Below are 26,117 nucleotides of genomic sequence, written 5' to 3' on the forward strand. Positions count from 1 at the left end.
TTTGAAATCAATCAAATGTATCAAATTCAACATCAAGCCTCCTCAACTCACACATTGACACATTACCACAATATACAAAATCACTATCTCATCATTTTAGCACACTTCACCCAAGTGGCTCAAACTCAAACATATTGACATATCATATACTAATCCTCATGCCAATTCCCAACAACATCAATTCCAATAAATCATCATTGTACATAATCAACATCATACTCACCATCAACATGGTTCAACCCACAATTCAACCATAACCAATCATCAAGCATATATCACAACATGCATATTTCTTATACATCATACCACCAAGGCATCAATAATCATCATCACATATATGACCACATCATATATCTCAATCATCCATCAACATCAACGATTCAATGCCTATCTTAGGGCCCCTAGCCTAAGTATTTCCTACCACATTACATATTAGATACGGGAAACCGAAACCATACCTTAGCCGAATTTCCCAAGCTCCACCGGAGCACTTCCAAACCACTTATCCACAAGCTCTCAAGGCCTCAACACCTCCAAGAACAGATTTTGCACCACCAAACCCTTTCCAAGCTTTTCAAAGTCACCAATTAAGCTCCAATATTCACATATACACAACCTAAGCCACAACCATCATACCCATACACAACATCTCAAAACCCAAACATCATAGAACAACAAAATACACTAGGGTTGAGAATCTTACCACCTCCAAGGTCCAAGGAGACAAGATTAACCTTCTCCTTCAAGAGAGTTGGGTCCTATAACATCAAAGAACCCAAAATCTCAACATTCAACCCATGAAACTCGAAAATAAGGGCTGAGATTTCGAACAGCAACACGTGGCTTACCTCAAGATTGATTATATGAGTTTTGTAGAGCTCTCCGCGGTGAACGCGTGGCCGCAAACGGGGCGGCAATCGGAGCTCTAGATCAAAAGTTATGATGGTTTGAAGATCAACCAAGGGAGAGAACTTGAGAGAGTGTTCTTCCTCCCTTTCTCTCTAATTTCAGCTTGTGTGTGTAACAAATGAGGAGAGAGAGTGCTGAAAACTAGGGTTTTGGTTAAGTTATGTTGGGCCAAGGGCCCACTTTGGGTCCGGTTGGCCCGGTTTGGCCCGTTCGGTCCAATCTTGGTCCGAATTTTATAAAATTGGTACCAAAATTCTCGTCTCAGTCTCCTCTATCACATTTAGCCATAAAAATCACATTTTAGGCTTTCTAGAATAAATTCTCATTTATGGGTTAATTAGCCGTTAATTAACCGGGTTTTACATTCTACCCACCTAATTGGGAATTTTGCCCACAAAATTCAAATGCAATTACCTGAGAATAAATGCGGATAATCCGTTCGCATCTCCGACTCAAGTTCCCAAGTGTGTTCCTCAACACCGCCTCGACTCCATGCCACTTTGACTAGTGAAACATCTTTCCCACGCAACCGTTTAATACTAGTATCATCAATTCTGACCGGAGCCACTGGAAGCGTCAAATCTTCCCTTAACTGAACCGACTCAGGTTCTAACACATGGCTAGCATCAGGAGTGTACTTCCGAAGCTGCGACACGTGAAACACGTCGTGCAGGTTCGAAAGATGAGGTGGTAGAGCCATCCGATACGCCACCGGTCCAATCCTCTCCAGGATTTGAAATGGACCAATGTATCGAGGATTTAACTTCTTTGCCTTAATCGCCCTACCTACTCCCGTGGTCGGAGTAACCTTTAGGAAAACATGGTCTCCTTCCTCAAATTCTAAGGGCTTTTGCCTCTGATCGGCGTAACTCTTTTGACGACTCTGCGCCGTAAGCATCCTATCACGGATTTTCTTGACTTGTTCAGTAGTCTCAGCTATCATTTCTGGCCCCAACAAGCTTTTCTCTCCAGCTTCATACCAACATAGCGGAGATTGACATTTTCTCCCATACAAGGCCTCATACGGAGCCATTCCGATGCTCGCATGATAACTATTATTGTATGCAAACTCCACCAATGGCATATACCGATCCCAACTCGCCGGTTGGTCCAAAACACAAGCTCTCAACATATCCTCTAGTGTTTGGATTGTCCTCTCAGATTGACCATCTGTTTGAGGATGGTAAGCCGTGCTCAAGCTTAATCGGGTTCCAAAAGCTTTCTGAAATGCACCCCAAAACCTTGAAGTGAAATGAGGATCTCTATCGGAGATTATAGTAGCAGGTACACCATGAAGTCTCACAATCTCCTTTATGTATAACCGTGCTAGCTCCTCAAGGGTGTAAGTCATACGAATGGGCAAAAAGTGAGCTGACTTCGTCAATCGGTCCACAATCACCCAGATAGCATCAAAGCCAGCCCTAGTCCTTGGCAATCCTGACACAAAGTCTATTGCAATACTTTCCCACTTCCATTGTGGAATCTCTAGAGGTTGCAACATACCGGCGGGCTTTTGATGTTCAATCTTTACCTTTTGACAAGTTAAGCACTTTGAAACATACTCCGCCACATCATTCTTCATACCCGGCCACCAAAACATCACCTTTAAATCATGGTACATCTTAGTACTTCCCGGGTGAATGGAGAATCCGCTTTTGTGTGCCTCCTTCAAAATATCTTGCCTCAAAGTGCCAACATCCGGCACAATAATCCTACCCTTGAATCTCCATAACCCATCTTTTTCTTCCGACACTCTCCACTGTTTTCTTTGCTCAATGGCCGGTAACACTTTCCATAACGCTTCATCATTTTGATGAGCCTTCAGGAGTTCGGACTTAAAGTCACTTGAGATTTCTAATCGGCTCAAACACAAGGTTCCGGATACTTCTTGAGTACCAATTTTCAGACTCTCGAATCCCTTGAGCAACTTCTCCTCTTGGAGCATCATCCAAGCTGCACATAACGACTTCCGACTTAATGCATCCGCCACTACATTCGCCTTTCCCGGATGGTAATGCAATTCAAAGTCGTAGTCCTTCAACAATTCCATCCACCTTCTCTGCCTCATATTAAGCTCTTTCTGATCAAAGAGGTACTTCAAGCTCTTATGATCAGAGAAAACTTGGAACTTAACCCCATAGAGATAATGCCTCCACACCTTCAAGGCAAACACAACCGCAGCGAGTTCCAAATCGTGCGTAGGGTAACTAACTTCATGAGGTCTCAACTGTCGTGAGGCATACGCCACCACATTATGATGCTGCATCAGCACGCACCCTAAACCCTTTAATGAGGCATCACAGTACACCTCAAATGGCTCATTCGGCTCGGGTAACACTAACACAGGTGCAGTAGTCAACTTTTTCTTCAATGTCTGAAAGCTCTCCTCGCATTCAGGAGTCCAAACAAACGGAGTGTCTTTGCGGGTTAACTTTGTCATTGGCAAAGCTATCTGTGAAAAGCCCTTGATAAACCTTCGGTAATAGCCAGCTAAACCCAGAAAACTCCTTATCTCTGTTATGGTGGTTGGTTGTTTCCAATCCATCACCGCTTCCACCTTAGTTGGGTCTACGGCTATTCCCTTCTTACTCACCACATGGCCCAAAAACTTCACCTCACTCTTCCAAAACTCACACTTAGACAGTTTTGCATAAAGTTTCTTCTCCTTTAGAATCTGCAACACGGTCCTCAAGTGTTCCGCATGCTCTTCTTCAGTCTTGGAATAAATCAGTATGTCATCAATGAAGACAACAACGAATTTATCCAGAAACGGACGGAAGACTCTATTCATGTAATCCATGAATATCGCAGGAGCGTTCGTCAACCCAAAAGACATCACAGTGTACTCGTAATGACCATAACGAGTTCTGAAAGCGGTCTTAGGGATATCCTCACCCCTCACCCTTATCTGGTGATAACCAGATCGCAAATCAATCTTAGAGAAAACTCCAGCTCCTTGTAACTGATCCATGAGATCATCAATTCTCGGCAATGGGTACTTATTCTTTATTGTAACCTTGTTCAACTGCCTGTAATCCACACAGAGCCGCATACTCCCATCCTTTTTCTTTACCAGTAACACTGGAGCACCCCACGGAGAGACACTTGGTCGTATAAAATTCTTTTCCAACAAATCCTCTAACTGAGACTTTAACTCGTTCATCTCTAACGGTGACATCCTATAAGGAGCACTTGAGATTGGTCCCGCCCCGGGCACCAACTCAATAGCAAACTCAACCTCTCGGTTAGGTGGAAACTCATCAATATCATCGGGAAATACTTCCGGAAACTCACACACAACCGGAATTTGCTCCAACCTTTGATCATCACCCGAAACACCCGCGGCTAACAACAAGATACCCTGACATTCGGTTCCGGAACAATTCACCATCATCGAATTCAAGTAATAATTATTCACCACGACCGGTCCTTCAGTATCCTCCGGCATAAAGTACACCGATTTTGTAGAACAATCAAGCAGAACATGGTTCTTAGATAACCAGTCCAATCCCAAGATAAGATCAAGACCAATCATCGGCAAGCAGACTAAATTATGAACAAAATCACGCTGCTTGAACCTAAAGGAAACTTCCGGACATCCTAGCCTAGTTACCATGGCTTCATGGGTAGCATTATATACCTTTAGGTTATAACCTAAAGTTACAATCTTCAACCCTAACTCATGAGCTTTCTCAAATGCAATGAATGAATGCGATGCTCCCGAATCAAATAAAGCATTTAAAGTTTGACCAGCTATTTCACAGTTACCTCGAATGAGTGTCTCAGATCCCTCAGCTCCTACAGCTGAAGTGGTGAACACCCGACCAGTCTGTTGTGCCTTCCCAGCACCTTGTTTTTGCCTTTCCAGACAATTGGCGGCTTTATGCCCCGCTTTTCCACAATTGTAGCACAAACCCCATCCGGCCTTGCATGGTGCTCCCGGATGGTGACTCCCACACCTAGTGCAAGCTTGATCATTCTGAGGCTGCTTCCCAAACTTCTTTCCTTGGGAGTTGTTGTTGTTGGGCCTCCTGAAGGAGCCTCCCCTCTTGAAAGGCGGACCTCTAGGTGCAAAGCTCTTCCCTCGGTTCTGTGGGAATGATCCTTTGTGACTCCCCTTCTCAGCGGTTGCCCTTTTTACACACTCTTCAGCAACCCTACACTTGTTCACCAATTCGGAGAAAGTCCTAATCTCCATTGGTCCCACTGAACTGAAGATATCGCTCCGGAGTCCTCCTTCATACTTAACACACTTCCATTCCTCATATTCCACCGGAGTCCCTTGGCACATACGAGAGAACCTGAACAGCTCCTCAAACTTGTCAGTATACTCTGATATGGACATAGTACCCTGCTTCAGCTGTAACAATTCAAGTTCCTTAGCCGTCCTAGCAGAAGTCGGAAAGTACTTCTTATAAAACTCTTCTTGAAAGACATTCCAGGTGATATAGTCATCACCCTGCTGCAGAAGACGTCGGATGCCTTGCCACCAATGCGATGCTTCACCTATGAGCATATAGGTAGCAAACTCAACACGCTGTCCTTCAGGTACCACTTGTGCTTGCAGTGCTCGCTCTATAGCCTGAAACCATGTATCAGCCTCAGTCGGGCTAGAAGTCCCCTTGAACTTAGGCAGATTAACCTTCAAAAAGTTTGCCAAGGTCATCGGGCCCTGAACTCCACCTCCATCATTACCATGGTTGTTCATCTGTTGACCAAGAGCCTCAGCAGTGGCTTGCATAGCAGCAGCCATGTTCTCCAACGCAGCCATAAAGTTCACCGGGTCATTAGGGTTATTCTCCGGTGCACGAGCATACGTACGACCTCTCGCACTACCTCTACCGCGTCCACGAGGCGCCATCTGGTTCCTATACACACCCAACAATCGATATTAAGTTGATCAGTCTCAATATCGGAAGTCTAGTGCTTCAAAGTCCCAAATGCATGCTCATGAACGTTTATGCCAAATATATCAAGCAGATATACTAATAGCACATAACACACACATAGAGAATGCACAGAAGCATAATCAGTCCATCCCTCAGGCTCTACAGGAACGAACTGCTCTGATACCATAATGTAACACCCTACCATACAGAGTCTTATGCTTAAGTCATAATTCAGAGATGGCAAGGTATTACGACCTCTAAAATAAAAATTTAGTATGTATAGTAGTATGAATGAATGATTATAACTAGGAGCCTTTGTAGAAAAAGGGGTAAACAAAAACCGCAACTCAAAAGCGCATCACTCCGATCGATAACGTAACGAACAAGGATAAACCAACGCGAGATTATATATATACAAAGGAGTGTCAAAAACAGGAATATCAAGACTCAAGATCCGGATGCGAAGATAACCGGTCCGAGCATAACAATATATACATATGATAAAATAAGGAAAACCCCAAAGGAAACCCAAAGGGACACAAATACATAAAACCTATTCTCCAAAATCTCCCATAAGAGGAGTCATCACAGTTTGTATTATTTAATGGAGATAAAAGTATCTAAGCAAAACATATAAACCAAAACATAGCCCCGAGAACAAAGGATCTTCGCAATATAGAAGTCTCCAGCATGCATCAGCGGGACGCCTCACGTCCTGCATCTGAAAACCACAAAATCCGCATGGGTGAGAACCAGAGGTCCCCAGCATGGTAACAGTTTCCACATATATAATACATAATAATGGAGGAAAGTCGAAGGCAATCCTAGAACCTCCTCCAAATAATATCAAAGCTTATAAACAAGCTAAACCGTATAAGGGCATCTGACTAAAGATTCTTCAGTCTAACTAATACTTCCCTTTCCAATTCCTTCAAACCTCCCAACCACCAGCAGGATATAATATAGCAACCACAGTTATATCAAACAAAGAATATCAAATAGGAGCAAGTAAGACATTTAGACAATTAGCAAGTTATATGCAGTCAAATAGGCAATCTCAAACAATTCACATAATATGCATATGATGAATGCCTGTCCCTAGTGGCCGATGATATCATCTTGTCGGTTATAGAGCCAACCCGACAAGTCCTGGTCGCTAACCATTGGACTGTCCCTCTGTCGTGCATCCCCAAACTCGAGTTATACTCGTTATAAACATGATCCATATCCATCACCCTCACTGGTGAATATTTACGGGGGTTCGAGCTCATCCGGGCCTTTCACAGTGCCCGGCCACACTTACGACATAGGGTCAACAGAGTCTCGAGCCTCCACCTGGAGCACGTGGTGGCTAGCCACTGCTACTACCCAGGGAAACTCGTATCTCTGATAGTGGAAGTGCAAAATCACAATTATCAATGATTCAGCATAAACATGCATGAATCCTCATCCATGGATCAACATCCATATCAGCCATTCCGGCTCACGGTTAAATCCATAACCAGCCAATATTCATAGCATACACAGCTATTCCGGCTCATGGTTCAATCCAGAACCAGCCAATATTCATAGCATACACAGCTATTCCGGCTCATGGTTCAATCCAGAACCAGCCAATATTCATAGCATACACAGCTATTCCGGCTCATGGTTCAATCCAGAACCAGCCAATATTCATAGCATACACAGCTATTCCGGCTCACGGTTAAATCCATAACCAGCCATTTCATTAACAATTATAGCCTTTCGGCCCATGGCATAACAAGCACTTCCACCACCATCCTCCGCAACTCACATAATCATCTTGATCCTCATTGATCATTCATATTTCCCTTGCTTCACTCGCAAGTTACCTCATTCACTAGCCCCTTCTTAACAGCTAGGCATGCCATAATGATTTAAGACATAAATGGTGAGATCGGAGGCTTAGAAGTATGAAATTTGGCTTTTAAAACTCAAAAATCAACTTTGGGATGAAAACAGGGCCGCGCGTGCGCGCACTCCACGCGCACGCGTGGATGGCCTCAAAAACTCATCGACGCGCAAGCGTCATGCACGCTAACGCGTGGATTTAAAACTTGCCAATCGACGCGCACGCGTCAACCACGCGTACGCGTGGGTGTTCTCATGCCCTAGGCACAACTCAGGCACAGTTCTGGCATAACTCTCGGGAAGATAGCTGGGCATTGGGTGCAGCACAATCGGCGCGCCCGCGCACATCACGCGCACGCGTGGATGGCACTTCCTGGAAGATCGGCGCGTACGCGCCAGGTGCGCCCACGCGCAAGGGGTTATTCTGCTAAAAATTTTCTAAGTTAAAAGCTGCAGAATTCACAGATTTTTACCCCAATCTTCCAACGGACATAACTTCCTCATTTTAAATCGTTTTTCAACCGTTCTTCGAACGGCATGGACATCCCGGATCCAATTTCATTTTTAAACAGATTTGATACAAAACGGAGATCCGTAGTCCAAATTATGTCCCGTCAAAGTATGCCCCAAACCCACATTTTCATACAAAACCACAATATGCCATTTTCAAAACAACCATTTTCAACTCTTTTCAAAATCAATCAAAACATGCCAATTTCATCCCTTTTCTTTGAAATCAATCAAATGTATCAAATTCAACATCAAGCCTCCTCAACTCACACATTGACACATTACCACAATATACAAAATCACTATCTCATCATTTTAGCACACTTCACCCAAGTGGCTCAAACTCAAACATATTGACATATCATATACTAATCCTCATGCCAATTCCCAACAACATCAATTCCAATAAATCATCATTGTACATAATCAACATCATACTCACCATCAACATGGTTCAACCCACAATTCAACCATAACCAATCATCAAGCATATATCACAACATGCATATTTCTTATACATCATACCACCAAGGCATCAATAATCATCATCACATATATGACCACATCATATATCTCAATCATCCATCAACATCAACGATTCAATGCCTATCTTAGGGCCCCTAGCCTAAGTATTTCCTACCACATTACATATTAGATACGGGAAACCGAAACCATACCTTAGCCGAATTTCCCAAGCTCCACCGGAGCACTTCCAAACCACTTATCCACAAGCTCTCAAGGCCTCAACACCTCCAAGAACAGATTTTGCACCACCAAACCCTTTCCAAGCTTTTCAAAGTCACCAATTAAGCTCCAATATTCACATATACACAACCTAAGCCACAACCATCATACCCATACACAACATCTCAAAACCCAAACATCATAGAACAACAAAATACACTAGGGTTGAGAATCTTACCACCTCCAAGGTCCAAGGAGACAAGATTAACCTTCTCCTTCAAGAGAGTTGGGTCCTATAACATCAAAGAACCCAAAATCTCAACATTCAACCCATGAAACTCGAAAATAAGGGCTGAGATTTCGAACAGCAACACGTGGCTTACCTCAAGATTGATTATATGGGTTTTGTAGAGCTCTCCGCGGTGAACGCGTGGCCGCAAACGGGGCGGCAATCGGAGCTCTAGATCAAAAGTTATGATGGTTTGAAGATCAACCAAGGGAGAGAACTTGAGAGAGTGTTCTTCCTCCCTTTCTCTCTAATTTCAGCTTGTGTGTGTAACAAATGAGGAGAGAGAGTGCTGAAAACTAGGGTTTTGGTTAAGTTATGTTGGGCCAAGGGCCCACTTTGGGTCCGGTTGGCCCGGTTTGGCCCGTTCGGTCCAATCTTGGTCCGAATTCTATAAAATTGGTACCAAAATTCTCGTCTCAGTCTCCTCTATCACATTTAGCCATAAAAATCACATTTTAGGCTTTCTAGAATAAATTCTCATTTATGGGTTAATTAGCCGTTAATTAACCGGGTTTTACAATTTGATAATTAAATTTGGGCCTTGTTATGTTTTGAAGAAATGAATCCTGGGAGTTGAGCTTAAGGCATGTTGAGCTTACATCCTTGAATGTGGTCGTAGGCCCAATTACACCTTTCAGGGAGCTTGGATGCTGGGCTTGTGTTGAGAGAAGTCGGATGTGGGTCCCAAGAAGGAAGGCATGCCGGGCTTGTGACTTTGGCCGTCGAGCATGCATAATCACATGAGGGGGACGCCGGGCTTACATGTGTAGTCGCCGGGCATCCATGTTGGGCTGAGGAGGACCACCAGGTGTCCTTGTTTGAATACTTGGGCATCTGGTTTGGGCTCGGTTGAAGCGTCCTTGAACTGTATGTATATTTTTTTTGTCAAAAAACTTTTAATCCTTGATTATTTTAGGCTAAAAATACCTGAAAACACAATAATACTAACACAACTCTAAATATTTGTTTATTTATGAAAATTCACTAGAAAACATAAAAAATTTGATTAAAAATCTAAGAAAACTTAAGAAAACAAATGAAAAAGAACCCTAAAAATAGCTTAAGATGATATGTCATCATAACACCAAACTTAAAACTTTGCTTGTCTTCAAGCAAAAAGAAAAGTAAACAGAGTTTACCTTAAGTGAAAAGAATTAAAAAGTTTGCAAAATTAAAATTTCAAAAATTGGGATTTATGATAGTCCTTGTGGTTACATTTGGTTTCTCTTATCCTTGATGAATCTTGTATACTTTGGATTTGATAATTTCCAAAAAACTTAGAATCGAATTGCATTATGAGAATTCTTTTGGGCTTATATGACTTGAAGGCAGTTACTTCATATTTAATTTGGAGAAAGATCTTTGAGGCTTTTGACTCTAAGTGTTCTATCACAGGGCAGCTTTTAATGGGCTTTCGATCGATAATCCTGAGCCAGTTGGCCCAAGTTACCAGGTGGTAAAGCACCCTTTGAATATAATTACCCAAGCCTCACTTTGACATAATTACACCACAAGCACATAATTAGGATTTTGTTGATCTAGACATTGATGCCCAGAACCTCTTTGAACTTCTTAATGTTTTGTCTTAAGACAACTCTTTAAGCAGGCTTTCAATCGATAATCCTTGTCTAGTTGCCCAAGTTATCGAGTGATAAAGCACCCCTCAAATTTACTTACCCAAGTCTTTCCTTGAAATACAAACATCACAGGCACATAAATGACCCTAGTCATTGGTGCTGAGAGCCTTATAACTTTGAAACTTTTTATCTTTCCAGACTTTTTTTTACTACTTTAAGGAGTTTATTTGAATTCTCATAATACTTCTTTAAGTTTCTATTTATGAAAATTCTTCTTTCGTTTCCATAAGATTCAAATATCTTAAGTTCATCAAATGTACCACATATTCTTGAGCACCACCACTTTGGTTTTGGATTCATTATTCAAATGAAAAAGAACCCTAAAAGTAGCTTAAAATAACGTGTCATCAAATTGGAACTTCATGGTACGTGACTATAGCTAATTTGATAAGGTATTATGGGCTTTCCTGCCTGTGTGGAGGCTTTCAAGTATTGAAAGCCCTTCGTCTCTGTCGTTGGTATGCATATGTATGGGAAATATGGTGGAATGTTTCTTATTAGAGTGGCACAAGACAGTAACAGTAATATCCTTCCAGTAGCATTTGTAATTGTTGAGTCTGAGACTAAAAATTCCTGATCGTTCTTCCTTACCAACTTGAGATGACATGTGACCTCACCACAAGAAAGCTTGTCAATTATATCTAATAGATCCCAGATGATTAAGCCTGCACTGAGAGCCGATGATAGTGGTTGGCACCCTATCTAAGCGTTTCATGCTTATTGCGTTAGGCACATGGCCGCAAACTTCATGTCTCGTTTCAAGTCTACCGAGGGAAAGAGATATCTCATTAACACTGCATATAGTTCAAGCCTAGGTTGGGTACGAGTGTTACATGGATGCATTGAGAGGTTTGTCATGTGAGATGGCAGACTGGGCTGGCAAATTCAATAAGAAAATATGTTTACAACACTAAGACAGTGGTTGCCATTTTGGACACATGACAATAAACATCTCTGAGTGCATAAATGTAGTTCTTAAGGGTAAGCGTTATTTACTGATTGTAGCTATCGTGCGATGTACTTACGAGAGGCTACATCAGTTGTTTGTCAGAAAAGGCAAGGAGGCACAAGCATAGCTGGCAATGGGGAATCAATTTTCTCAATGGATGGTAGCTGCTACTGAAAAGAACAAAGAGGGAATCTCAAAAATGCATGTTACTCATTGCAACTGAAGGGCTTTAGTGTTTGTGGTTGAGCAGTTAAAACCTTTCAAGGGTTGGTCTCAAGGTTCATTCCGTGCTCGGTTGATGGTGGGCACGTGTGACTGTGGCCTTTTCTAATCACTCCATTTTTCATGTCATCACGCCCTTACCCCTTGTGCCACCGCAAGCGTCGAATGGAGTCCATATGTTCATCCGGTGTACATACAGGAGGCTGTGTTCAAGATGTTTGACGTGGAGTTCTCGCTGATTCTAGACAAAAAGTTGTGGCTGAAATGGTACGAGACACGGTTGTGTCCTAATCCATCCATGCATGTAGGAAAGCAACTGGCAGACCAATTTCCACGAGGTTTGGTAATGAGATGGACGAGGGAGAACGCCAAGATAAATGGTGTGGTCTTTGCAGGCAGACAGGGCATACCCGAAAAGGTTGTCCAAATCAACCCACGCCAGTCGATAGCTACTGACTCCAGATATGTAATTTATTTAGTTGTAACTAAATAAAAGAGTTTCGCTTACCTCATGTAACTGTAACCGATCCAATGCCAGCCGCCATCGGAGGACTTTCTATTCGTGTTGGTTCCTACTCTGCTGGGCCATACCTATCAACTTGTCGACATATGCAAGAATAAAAGTGTATCAATATATGTAAGAGGATCTTCGATTACATAATTAAAGAGAAATAAAACCATAAGTACTAATAGTTACCTCGCAACCATGGGATATGTCAGAACCTATCTCTCAGGTGGACACCACTGGGAACATCTATGGTATATCCATAAGACTACAAGCAGAGTGCATCCAGCAATGTTAGTGATGTCTCGATATGCTGTAGAGCATAGGAAATGATACGTCCATGCAAGTATAGCAGATCTCCAAGACAATCTGTGGCACCTCTAGAAGTCATCCAACAGTGGCAGCCACCAGAGATGGGCCTGATTGTTTGACTTGTCAGTCATCAGGTAGCCCCCAATTAGCAATAGTATATAACACCTCGTGTACTGTCAGAGGGTGGCTGGATCAGTGGTATCGGCCATATGACGGACCTGGTGCCGAAGCCATGTCAACTTGATGGAGAAAGACTCCTTTCTCTAAGCACCTTGCTACTAACTATGAGTAGGTCTGGCACCAAGTAGCTACTCCACCCAATCCCAGGTCGAGTGCTCATACTATGTCTGAAAATCATGGAAGCACCCATCCATTAGCTCTCCATGTGCGTATAACTCGAGGTGGTATGGAACATCCTGCAAGGTGATGGTGCACTCGTCCCATGGCAAGTGGAAAGTGTAGGTCTCCGGATGCCAGCAGTCTACGAATGTCGTGATCAGGGAATTGTCAAACACGAAGTCTCTGAGCGGCATCATGTCGCCAAATCCAGCCTCCCTCAAATAAAGAACAATGGTGTTCAGTGGTGCAAGCGTGCGATTCACTCGCCTAGAAAGAAATAGGCGAGCCCTCTAATAAAAAATTAAAAACTGGAATAAAAAATCTATTTCAAAAGTAAATATTTAAAGTCGAAATAAGAAAATATATTAAACAAGTATTCCACATTTTATAACTCAGTTGAAAATAGAATAATTAATTTTTAAAAGCCAACCATTCGAAAAAACATATCAAATAATCGTAAGTCTCATTAAAACATTGAATAACAGTTGAAAAATTAAAATTAAAAACATAGAAATCAAATTAAATAAAAACAAAATAAAATTAACATTTACTTAATAAATTAATTTAACTAATAACTAAAATCATACTTATGCATTACCATTGACTAAAAAAAGATATCTACCAAGTTATCAAAATTAAAATTAAAAATATAGAAATCAAATTAAATAAATAATAAAATACACAAAATATTTACTTAATAAAATAATTTACCTAATAAGTTAAACTAAATCCTATCAATTAATACTTACTAATAATACATTCTACTACCTAACGTATACTATATATACAAAAGTACCATAACCATAACTCTAAATATATACTTATTTAATTTAAATATGAAAATAACAATACTAACCTAGAAATTGATTATCCCAGCGATATGCCATGTTACATTCAGATATTTAATGTCTTCATCACGTGCATCTGCGTGCGTCATATTCTTCGAGTACCCCGATAATATGATCAGAAAATGTTAAAAGTGTGAGAAAAGTAGAAAAAATAGAGAAAACGTTACTTCAAAAGACGCTGTAAACGAGTTCAATATATATGCACACTTCTAGCTTATTTCATTTACACAGTGTAAACGAAATAATATTGTGATATATCTCGTTTACACTGTAAACGAGATAAATACATTATAAGCACGTTACACAGCACATGTGCAAATGTCATACGACTGCGTCATTTTGTGTCTTATCTTATTTACAATATAAATAAAATAATATTTTGTTTATACTGTAAATAAGATAAATAATAAAATACAAAATGATAAAAATACTATAAATGATATATTTTTATAAATAAAAGATTTTTTATTTATTAAAAAAAAAACCAGTGTAGCATGGCTTGTGAGGCTAAGTGTGTGTATATATGTATGTATGTAATATGGCACGAGTTGCTGCTTACAATAATACATTTTACGACAGATATTAAGTATTTGTTATGGTACTTTTCCTATAGAGATATTAGTATTTTTTATCTAATCAATATTTTAAAATTTTTATAAATATACATCAAGAAAAAATGATAAAAATAATAGATTGTCATTTTGAGTATATTTATATATAAAAAAAATTATACATAAAAAAAATAGTTAAAATAGTAAAAACAATAAAAATAATAATTTTTTGTAATTTTATTTGGTAATTTATATATAAAAAATTAGGAGATCATAAATTTATGATTATCTAACAAAATTAATTTGTATTTATTACATTTAATTTGAATAAATAAAAAATTATCTTATTTTAATTTAGTCCTTAATTGATATGATTTGAATTTAGCTAAATATATATAATTTAATTTGATTTAATTATTAGTTAAAAATACTTCAATTGTCTATTTTATTCATAAATCTATTATTTTAATGACTAATAAATTAATCAAATTAATTAATTAATATACATAATTTGGCTTAATAAATTAAAAGAAATAAATTATAAATACTATTAAAATAAATTGATAAAAATTATAATAAATTGCGTGATATTTAAATATCTAATTAAATTAATTAATTGATATAATTAATTTATCGTAATAAATTATATTTAACGAATTAAAAGAAATAAATCAAAAAATACTCTCATGCTATGTGAGTTTTGTTAAAGATAAAAATTCAATTTTTATACAATAGAGTAGATAAAATAGATAAATTTTTTATTTTTTATTTCAATTTATTATTTATTATTCCAAACACATCCTTTAAAACGTGGAGAGTAAAGTTGAGAGTTGAGAACGCTTCACGCCACTACATTACAATATTCATGGCTGCTTATTCTTCTTCTTTAACAGTTCTTCTTCTTCTTCTTCATGTGACTGCTATGTCCATGATTTCAATGGGTGTAGCAGGATCCTATGGTCAAAGCCACCGCTACAAAGCAATATACAGCTTCGGAGATTCCCTGGCCGACACCGGAAACTTGTATTATGAGACTGAAAAGCTTTCGGCATCACGTACTTCATGCTTACACCTTCCTTATGGAGAAACTTATTTTCATCGCCCAACTGGAAGGTGCTCCGACGGCCGTCTTATCGTTGATTTTCTTGGTAAAGAACTAACAACTGTATGCTCCCTTCCCATTATTCTTTCTCTCTTTTTAATTGTTTCGTTATTACTTTGAAAAACAGAAGATAGTAATGTGATGGTGTTGGTAGTGATGGTGGAGAACATAGTGATAGTAATAATGATGTATTTTTTTTATTTTTTTGGTGACTAGTAATAATGATGTATGATAGTATAAAAGAAATAGTGGATGTTGAAGCTAATAAGTTATGTCGATGATGATAATGAAAAAGGTAGTGGTATTGAATTTTTTAATGCATATAACTTTGTGGATTAGAAGTTATAGTGACGAGGATAAGAGCAGTGATAATATTGGTAGTGGTAGTTGGTCATTTATTTTTGTGGGAATTAAAAATTTTCATAAGTTATTAATAAAATTGTCACTAAATTAATATATAAATAATATATTCAAATTTTAGAAATAATATAATTACAGTTGATTTATATTTGTAATAAAATTTCACAAATAATATCATGAGATTCTCATTTATAAAGGCCTATAGGTGACACTTTTTTAGCCAACATATATGCAGTCAAATATAAGGAGTAAAACTGATCTGACCCTATAACCCAACTAAAAAAATTCTCATTAAGAATAGAATAATTTATTATAAATAGAATAATAGTGAGAGAATTAAAAAACTATAAAATTAGTAATTTGTATTTATTCTCTTTAAAATTTCATCAATAAAATTATCTTCTCCTTATCAATAAAATTTGATTATAAAAGACATTATATATAAAGACTCTTTTCTATTTTGATATGGATGGCTAATTTCTGTTATCCATATTATTAATTTTGTTTGTGTTTGGCAGCTCAGAAGATGGGGCTACCACTGCTGAAACCGTATCTAGGAATCAAGAATGGGAAGATAAAAAAAGATTGGAAGGCAAGAGAGGGAGTGAACTTTGCGGTTGCAGGTGCCACTGCCTTGAATTCAAGCTTCTTCATAGAGAGGGGTATCCTTAATATTGCCACCAACTATTCCCTTGCCGTCCAGTTAGATTGGTTCAAACACTTGCTCCCTTCAATTTGTAATTCTTCTTCAGGTAACTCTTACTTTTATTTTATTTGCTAAATATTAATTCTTTAGCTAGCTTTCTAAGATAGTTCGATATGCTTTTTAAGTACATAAAAATTATGCAGTATATATGGTTGAAAAGCAAATAATATAAGAGCTATACATTTATTATTTTTAAGTACACAATATATATATTACGTACATTCTTATTAATTAGTTCAAATTTTATTAATTTTTGACAATTTATCTCCATAATATATTTCACAATGTTGATTATATATGTGCCAAGACTAAACTTAAAATTAAAACAACATCGATGAATAATTAAAAAATAAAAGTTTCTAAAGAAAAAATTGATTTAATGAAGAAATTTTCCTTCATAATTATTAGTGTATTATTAGTAATTGATGTAATACTAATAAATGCAAAATTAGTCGACATAGTAACCAGGAGTGCTTAGAGCAATAACTTTTATGATTTGTAGCCATCAAATAGTTATTAATAATTTTTTAATAGTGTAAGATTTCATCTAATGATGTGAGATTATTCATTTTTCTTTTGTTAGTTATATGTTGATTAGAATTTAATGGTGAGTCCTAAACTTTTTCTACGGTAATTACTTTATTTTATATTCTAACTAAGAGGCTATGTTGAGTTCAAGTTAGCAAAATTTATTTTTATAAGATAAGTTATTTATTACACGTTTTTCATATTTCTATTATATATTATATCTATATAGTATATTAAATACATGAGAAATATAAATGAAACACATGGTCTATTATTCTATTTTTGCAGACTGTAAAAAAGTTCTTGGGAGCTCTTTGTTTCTTGTGGGGGAGATTGGTGGCAATGACTTCAATCACCCACTTTTTTTGAGGAAGAGTGTTGAAGAAATCAAGGCATACATACCTTTTGTGATTAATGAAATCTCTTCAGCTATAAATGTAAGCTTGATTAATTAAATAATTATAGTTCATATATTTTAATAGTTGTGTTTCACAATGAAAGATTCGTTTTTTCCTCTCACCATAATGTATTACTTTTTTTTATGCTTATTGTCAGGAATTGATTCATCTAGGGGCTCGAACTATGATTGTTCCTGGAAATTTCCCAATTGGATGCAATGTCATCTATTTAAGAATATTCAATACTACGAATATGAAGGAATATGATGAAGCTGGTTGTCTCAAAAGGTTAAATGAGCTTGCTCAAGATTATAACAAGAAACTTCGTGTAGAAATAAATCGACTTCAAAGGCTTTATCCCAATACAAATATCATCTATGCAGATTATTACCGTGCTGCCTTGCCATTATATCATTCTCCAAAACGATATGGTAAGTATATACACATATAAATCCATGTCTTTTTTAGTTGGCCATGTTTAAAATATTTTTTTTATATTGGTTAAATTATTCTATCAATTTTGTAATTTTACTAACTTTATAATTAAATTCTTATAATTTAAAATTTTTTTAGTTGTGTCTCTATACTATTTTAAATTTTATAATTAAGTAGTTTTTTTTTTCAAAAATATTAAAATTAATAAAATATTTTAAAAATAAGAAGATGTTCAAATTTAATGATTTAGTTCTTAAGTATAGATATTTTTAATTTTAAAGAATATTATATTAACTTTAAATAAAATTTTTGGTACAGTAAAAATAAAAATTTAATTATTATAAAAAATTAATTAAAAATAATTATAAAATTTAGTTATAAATTTAATAAAATTATAAAAACTTATAAAACAATTTAATTTTTTATATTCAACCACAATAATGATAGAGAATATATTCATTCATTATTACAAATAAATTGCAGATTACGTTTTAACAAAGGATTTTTTATTTTTAACGGTGATTATCAGTAATAATATAATTGTGGTTTATTCGTCATCATGCCATTGCAGGATTCAAAACAATTCAAAATTCATGTTGTGCTGCTGGAGTTAACAATGGATCACGTTGTCCAAGTGCGTGTTATGATCCATCCCATTATATTTCTTGGGATGGTATACACTTGACAGAGGCAGCATATAACTTGATTGCTAAAAGGATTATCAAATGGACCTTAGGTTTATTTTAAACTAATTGCTATTTTATGTGCTTTAATGATGAGTTAGTATCGAATAATAACAGTGTAGCTTTTACGATTGTTACACTATGTTGAACAATATTTTTCTTTTTTCGCAATAAGTATGGTTGAAATATTTATGTCAATTCTTCATTATGAATTATTGTAATTCAACCGTTATATTAATAAGCAAATATTATCGCCAATAATTAGTCGGTAATATTTTATACCTATATTTATAAGAATTTACCTACATAAATATATAATTAACAATTTAACATTAATATTTATTAGAATTTTACATATACATAAATTAACACAATTTATATACTACATATAAATTAATATAATTTATTTGTTAAAAATAATTTAATATTTATACTAATTAAATACAAAATAAAATTGTTAAAAACTACTTGACTCCAAAATTTTTTGTTCATAAAATACATATTTTATTTAGTAAATTAGAAGCAATGTACTAGCTAGTTCTCTTTTTTCCCTTTTGTATAATGATTAGCCATGTATAGAAATTAACACACAGAAACAGAATACAAGATGACACAAGACACATAAATATATAAATTTTAATTTTTTATAAGACATAGGGATATTAAAATAATATTTTAATATTTTATTAATATTAAAATATATTATATATTTTAACTATTTTTAATTTTTTAATTATATAAAATATTTAAAATGATTTTTTATTAATAAATATAATATATATTATGTCTAAATGTATTTTAAGAATATAAGTTAAAAATGAAGTTGGACATGACTAATGCATAATAATATTTAAGTGTGTGTCAATATGTTTAAAGAAATATTTTTTTATTAAAATACAATTAGACACATATATCGAACGAATACTAAATAAATATCGTATCTAAAATTATCTAACACATAAACACAACAACTCAAAAAAATATCTATGACTTAAAAAATACTCCTTCGACATTAGCATCAAGGTGAATTGAATTTAATCAAGATACATACACTAATTGCATAAATCATCCCTTTAGTTTATGGGGGATGCTCCCATCAAGTTACTGAAAATGTCTTTTTATAAAGATGCCTACGTGTCGTCGTATTATTGAACGTTCTAAGTGAACTGATTTTTTAAAAATTTTTTAATTAACCAAAATAAAACTAATTTTAATATTCTAAAATCCGATCAGACCGATTGGTCTAACCGATTCAATCAAAAACTGACTTAAAAAATGGTCCGATCCACTTTCCAAACCCACCCCTTACCCCTAACACCCACCCATTCTCCCTAGCACCCACCCCACTCCCAATACGTGAATTCATATATCAGTATCTCCCTGAACGCTAAACCCAAATCAAATTCACCCTACCAAAACCCTAAGTTCTCCCTGCTACGGTTCTGCCTCGGTGCCGCCGCCGTCCGTGCTGTCGGCGCCTCTGCTTCCTCTCTTGTAATTCGGCGTTCTCCTTCCCCTGTCCCTGTCCTCTCTGGATTCTCTCGAACTTGGAGCAGCTCGCAGCTGTGTAGCCACTCGCTGTAGTCTCGCCGGGCGCTGTCCATGTCGCCGTCGAAGGTAAGCGGCACTGCCTTCACTTCCTCGGTTCTTCTCTTCTTCTTCACTACCCGCTGTTGTTGATTTTTGAATGTGACCCATTGTTGATTTTTAAATGTGAAACTATGAATGGATAATGAAAAACATCTTTTTCATTCTTTCGCCTAAACTAATTTTGAACATTATATATTATTTGTATATTTTTAAATAAGCTTTTTATAATATAGAATTTATCTCTCAAGAAATTTTTCTCCCATCTTCATCAATGATATGAATTGTTGCTTTCTCCCAAGATGTTGCTATATTATTGATTCCTATAAAACATCCTGTGAATCTTCCTGATTTGTTAGGTACTCCGGAACTCGCCTGATTTTTTTCATTCTTTACATATAGCAACTATATACACTTCTTAGTTTTTATTGATCTTTTTTGTTCATCATTTTTGAGATAGGTTATTCCAACAGTAGTTTGTGTTATTTTTTCTTTTATTTTTTTCTTATCACTCTACAGAACATTGGTTGATTTATATTCAAAGATGAACCTATTTCTATATTTCCAGACTATTCAAAAATAATTGCAAAATCTTGTATTTATCTCCTGTCAAATTGTACGGTTGCAAAATCTATGACTAAAATAGTCTATGCTATATCACTGCAGGTAACACTAGTAGTGAAATCATGCAGGTAACACTAGTAGTGAAATCAAATTCTGAACCACAAATTGAACCTCTTGTACCAGCTAATAAATTGCAACATTAAAGGTCCAGAAGTTTTTGTTGAATGTAAAACTGTGGATGGATTATAGCAAATAATTGATTTTGTGCTATTGCCCTTTTTTTAATTCCTAAAAATAGAGATCAATTCATTATTGAAATTGTTGTTTAGCTTTATTGATTTTAGGTTTAGTGTGATTAGGGATTACTAGTTACTGTTTTGTAACGAATTGTCGCTGAATGTTAAAAATGAAAATCAAATCAAGTGTTGTTTGTTGCTGAAAGATAATTTTTCTTGCTTAATGCTGTTAGTAGTATTAATTTTGCTGTTGTTATGAATTTAGATGAGTTTTTTCGTTGCCTAATTGCCATGCTATTGTTGTATCTTGCTATATTATTGATTCCTATAAAACATCTTGTGAATCTTCCTGATTTGTTAGGTACTCTGGAACTCGCTTGGTTTTTTTCATTCTTTACATATAGCCACTATATACACTTCGTAGTTTTTATTGATCATTTTTGTTCATCATTTTTGAGATAGGTTATTCCAGCAGTAGTTTGTGTTATTTTTTCTTTTATTCTTTTTCTTATCACTCTATAGAACATTGGTTGATTTATATTCAAAGATGAACCTATTTCTATATTTTCAGACTATTCAAAAATAATTGCAAAATCTTGTATTAATGTCCTGTCAAACTGTACAGTTGCAAAATCTACGACTAGAATAGTCTATGCTATACCACTGCAGGTAACACTAGTAGTGAAATCAAATTCTGAACCACAAATTGAACCTCTTGCACTAGCTAATAAATTACAACATTAAAGGTTAGAAGTTTTTGTTCAATGTGAAACTGTAAATGGATTATAGCAAATAATTGATTTTGTGTTGTTGCCCTTTTTTTAATTCCTGAAATTTTTGTTGAAATTTTCTTGCTGCTGCTAAAAATAGAGATCAATTCATTATTGAAATTTTTGTTTAGCTTTATTAATTTCAGGTTTAGTGTGATTAGGGATTACTAGTTACTGTTTTGTAACGAATTGTTGCTGAATGTCAAAAATGGAAATCAAATCAAGTGTTGTTTGTTGCTGAAAGATAATTTTTCTTGCTTAATGCTGAATACTGTTGGTAGTATTAATTTTGCTGCTGTTATGAATTTAGCTAAGTTTTTCCGTTGCCTAATTGCCATGCTATTGTTGTATCTTGCTATATTTTTGTAACGAATTGTTGCTGAATGCTAATTTCACGCGCATTTTACTCCTGATGGTTCTATGATCTATACTGTTATATATTAGCAGTTAAATTAATCAGTTGAATTGCTGAGTCTTCTTGTTGAAGTTTTCAACTTCCTAGTTTTCCTAACATTGTAAAAATTCTTGCCATTGTTGAAATGCTTCAGTACTTGGCTATATAATCATTATGTACTTAGGCTTAATTACTAGGTAATTGTCCTGAATATTAGGGTGCAATGAATATTGACTCGAAACCACTCAGTTCACAAGACAACATCAAAGATTCCATTATGACTGGTGCAGAAGAAAATATTAACTGCACTTGTGATTGCGGTGGCAACAGTAGTAAGTGTGTGTCTGTGACGGCCGATGATATTATAAACCAGACCTTTGAATCATCAGATGCAGCTTATAACTTGTATGTACGTTATGCGATGTGTCTCGGGTTTGGAATTTGCAAGGGTGATACAGCACGTGGAAAAGATGGAACACAGCGTAGAAGGAGGTTTTTTTGCAGCAAGGAAGGAAAGAGAGCCGAGAAATACATATCTAGTATGAGTAGGAAGAGGGAGCATAGAGCGCTGACTCGCACTGGCTGTGAAGCCATGCTTGCGGTGTATCTTGACACTAAAACTTTGACTTGGAGGGTTAAAAAATTAGTCGAGAAACACAACCACGATCTTGTCCCACAATGCTTGGTACACCTTATTCCAAACCACCGAGGGTTGACTGAGCCACAAAAAGCTCAGGTGAATACCATGCATGATCATGGTCTTCAACCTCTAAAATAATGGGACTAATGGTAGGCCAAGTCGATGGTTATGCCAATGTCGGGTTCACAAAGAAGGACCTAGATAATCACTTTCAAAGAACTCGTCGTGCAAAGTTCATTGGTGGGGATTCTAATGCAACGATTAGCTATCTACTTGGGAAAGCAGATGTCGACTCGATGGCCATGGCAAGGTACAGTTCTACTGATGAAGGTCGGCTGGCAAATTTATTTTGGGCAGATGGCATTTGTAGGTCCGATTATCAGTGCTTTGGAGATGTGCTTACATTCGATACAACCTACCGGAAGAATAAGTACAGAAGGCCGTTGGTAATCTTCTCAGGTTGTAACCATCACCGCCAAACATGTATATTTGGTTTTGCCTTGGTAGAGGACGAATGGACCAACATATACGTGGTTGATGCAAAACTTTCTAGAAGTCATGCTGAATAAGTCTCCCAGTGTTGTGGTCACAGACGGAGACGAAGCAATAAAGGCAGTAATTCGAGAAATCTTCCCAGATGCAACTCACCGATTATGTGGTTGGCACATTCAGAAGAATGTAACGGCAAACATAAAAAACAAAAATTTTTTCAATGACTTCAGAAGATGTTTGTATGCTCCATGGCATCCGGATGAATTTGAAGAATATTGGGAGAATATGATAAAAAAATATGGGTTGGAGGAAAATGAATGGGTTCTAAATGAATATGAGAAGAGAAAAAGTTGGGCAAGCGCTTACTTGAGGAATAAATTCTGTGCTGGATTTAGAACAACATCAAGGTGTGAAGCGATAAACAACTTCATCAAGAGGTTTATTGGCATTCGTCAAAGTCTTCTAGAGTTGGTCCAAAATCTTGAACATGCTCTCAGGGACTATAGAAACAATGAATTAGTTTCTCAATTTAAGACGCTGTATGGGGAGCCCGTTCTAACTACTGGGCTAGAAGCATTAGAGCTTTCTGCTGCCAATTTTTGCACAAGGGAGATTCTTGGAGAAGTAAAAAAGGAGATTCAAGGAGTAGTCGCATTAGATGTAATAAACGAGGAAAACATATCAACCACTGTTGTGTTAAAAGTTAAGGAGTGTGACAGGAGACAACATATTTATAACGTACTTTATTATCGCAATACTGAGCATATGGAGTGTGAATGTAGTCGGTGGAGAAGTGAAGGCATTCCTTGCAGCCACGTTTTGTGCAATGAAAAGGTTAGGTTTACAGAAGTTGCCAGATAGTCTTCTTTTGAGAAGATGGTCGAAGGATGCCAAGAAGTATCTGGATGAAAGTTCTGCTGGAGACACTACGCAAGACAGAGAAAGAGAATTTTTAATGCGCTATGGCGCATTGTCAGTGGCAGCTATGTGGATGGTTGTTATTTAAAAATAAAAAGATAAAACCTTAACTGCGTTGACCGGTAATCCACGCTTTTTTCCTTTGCACCTCCAAGTACTCTTCTTTGTGACTGGTTCGTCACCCAAATACATTGAGGAATTGGCATCAAGTATTACTTTCAAAGGGTCTGATAGCGGAGTAACAACTGGAGCAGTATTCGAAAGCTTTTTGCGTTTCAAAGTGTCCGACGGCGGTGTAACAACTGGAGTAGCAATTGAAAGCTTTACACCGTCACTCCCACTTTTGGTGAAGAACCAACTGTTTTCACAATTTCTGGGAGAACTGCTGTTATCCCTTGCATAACAGCTTCGCGAATCATCGTCGACAGTGTCTCGGCAACACCCTTTCCGAGCTACAAGATGCCATACAATAAGACGCGTTACTTATATACTAAGGTTACAACACAGCAACTATAAACATCACAAAAGATAATTAAAGACATGTTAAATAGAGTATGCCAAGAAAGTAATGCATATTCGGGTATTGTAGCCCAAAAAATGGATTACCTTTCCATCCAAGGCAGAAAAGTGCATGTTTGATTCTTCCTTAGAAGTTACAGAGACATCCAGTGAGAACTGCTCAAGCCAAATAAATTTCAGTATTTTTATTAGACTAAAAAAACTACTAAACAAAATTTACAAAAAACTAATAATCCAATCATTTAACAAAAACAAGCGTGATTACCTTACTCATATTCTCTGCTTTTCTGATCTGCAGTGATTGGTAAAAAAAAAAAGTGTTAGGTTTAAAACTTCATGATAAACACGGTTATTTATAGATATAACTAACAAAGATAACGAAAAATCTATTTTTTTTTTAAATAAAGATATCCTAATAAATGCGAAAAGATATCTAATTTTTAAACTAAATCCAATTTTTTGTCAATATATTGTAACAAATAACTAAGATATTTAATTTTTTCATTTGATATTCAAATTTAAATTTAAATTGAAACTAGTATATTTTCAAATTGTTTATCATTGGAAGAAAAAACGTATGGAATAAAAAGTATAGAAAGCCTATACTCCAACGTAAGGAGGGAAAGCAGCCTCGCTCAGCGCGAAATAGCGTATATATAGAATAGAAGTTCCACCTCTTTTTGACTCCTAGACCCTATTTCACATCAATTTTATTTTTGCAAATTGTTTATCATTTGAATAAAAAATGTATGAAAATTCACTCCTTGTTATTTTCTTAGTAAATGATTAAAAAATAAAAATTTTTTTCTTAGCATTATTCTTGGAGTATATGATTATATTATTAGGAGAAAGTAAATAGTCTCATTTATTACTGATGAGCGGATAATTTGTACGCTTTTTGGCATTGTTTTTAGTATGTTTTTAGTAGATTTAGTTAGTTTTTAGTATATTTTTTATTAGTTTTTTAGTTAAAATTCACTTTTCTAGACTTTACTATGAGTTTGTGTGTTTTTCGGTGATTTCAGGTATTTTCTGGCTGAAATTGAGGGATCTGAGCAAAAATCTGATTCAGAGACTAAAAGGACTGCAGATGCTGTTGGATTCTGACCTCCCTGTACTCGAAGTGGATTTTATGGAGCTACAAAAGCCCAATTGGTGCGCTCTCAACGGCGTTGGAAAGTAGACATCCTGGGCTTTCCAGCAATGTATAATAATCCATACTTTGCCCGAGATTTGATGGCCCAAATCGGCGTTCAAAATCAGCTCAAA

At 36.3% G+C, this 26,117-nt stretch overlaps 4 protein-coding genes across 5 annotated transcripts; 3 read left to right on the forward strand and 1 right to left on the reverse strand.

Moving 5' to 3' along the window:
• Positions 1-1,333: 1,333 nt before the first annotated feature.
• On the reverse strand, positions 1,334-1,738 carry LOC130935117 (uncharacterized; the record flags this gene model as incomplete). Its single annotated transcript, XM_057864692.1, has 1 exon — positions 1,334-1,738. A coding segment is annotated over one exon (405 nt), but the record flags the coding sequence as incomplete, so codon positions are not given.
• A 13,624-nt stretch (positions 1,739-15,362) lies between these two features.
• Positions 15,363-18,888, forward strand: LOC130936335 (GDSL esterase/lipase At1g28570-like). 2 transcript variants are annotated; one of them, XM_057866389.1, is made up of 5 exons: positions 15,363-15,681; positions 16,502-16,730; positions 17,501-17,649; positions 17,768-18,041; positions 18,617-18,888. In XM_057866389.1, exons 1-5 carry the CDS (start codon positions 15,382-15,384, stop codon positions 18,790-18,792), a joined length of 1,128 nt encoding a protein of 375 aa, XP_057722372.1. In that variant the 5' UTR covers positions 15,363-15,381; the 3' UTR covers positions 18,793-18,888. The 2 variants fall into 2 exon arrangements, with proteins under 2 accessions (XP_057722372.1, XP_057722373.1); XM_057866390.1 differs by having other exon boundaries at positions 15,363-15,664; positions 16,497-16,730.
• A 2,518-nt stretch (positions 18,889-21,406) lies between these two features.
• Positions 21,407-23,057, forward strand: LOC130934126 (protein FAR1-RELATED SEQUENCE 2-like). Its single transcript, XM_057863714.1, has 3 exons — positions 21,407-21,476; positions 21,687-21,784; positions 22,497-23,057. The coding sequence occupies exons 1-3, from the start codon at positions 21,407-21,409 to the stop codon at positions 23,055-23,057; spliced, it is 729 nt and encodes a 242-aa protein (XP_057719697.1).
• Positions 23,057-24,417, forward strand: LOC130934127 (protein FAR1-RELATED SEQUENCE 5-like). The gene is made up of 3 exons (XM_057863715.1): positions 23,057-23,378; positions 23,473-24,123; positions 24,194-24,417. Exons 1-3 carry the CDS (start codon positions 23,057-23,059, stop codon positions 24,415-24,417), a joined length of 1,197 nt encoding a protein of 398 aa, XP_057719698.1.
• The last annotated feature ends 1,700 nt before the right edge of the window (positions 24,418-26,117 follow it).

Source organism: Arachis stenosperma, chromosome 6, assembly GCF_014773155.1.
Source record: "Arachis stenosperma cultivar V10309 chromosome 6, arast.V10309.gnm1.PFL2, whole genome shotgun sequence".
Classification (NCBI taxonomy): domain Eukaryota; kingdom Viridiplantae; phylum Streptophyta; class Magnoliopsida; order Fabales; family Fabaceae; genus Arachis; species Arachis stenosperma.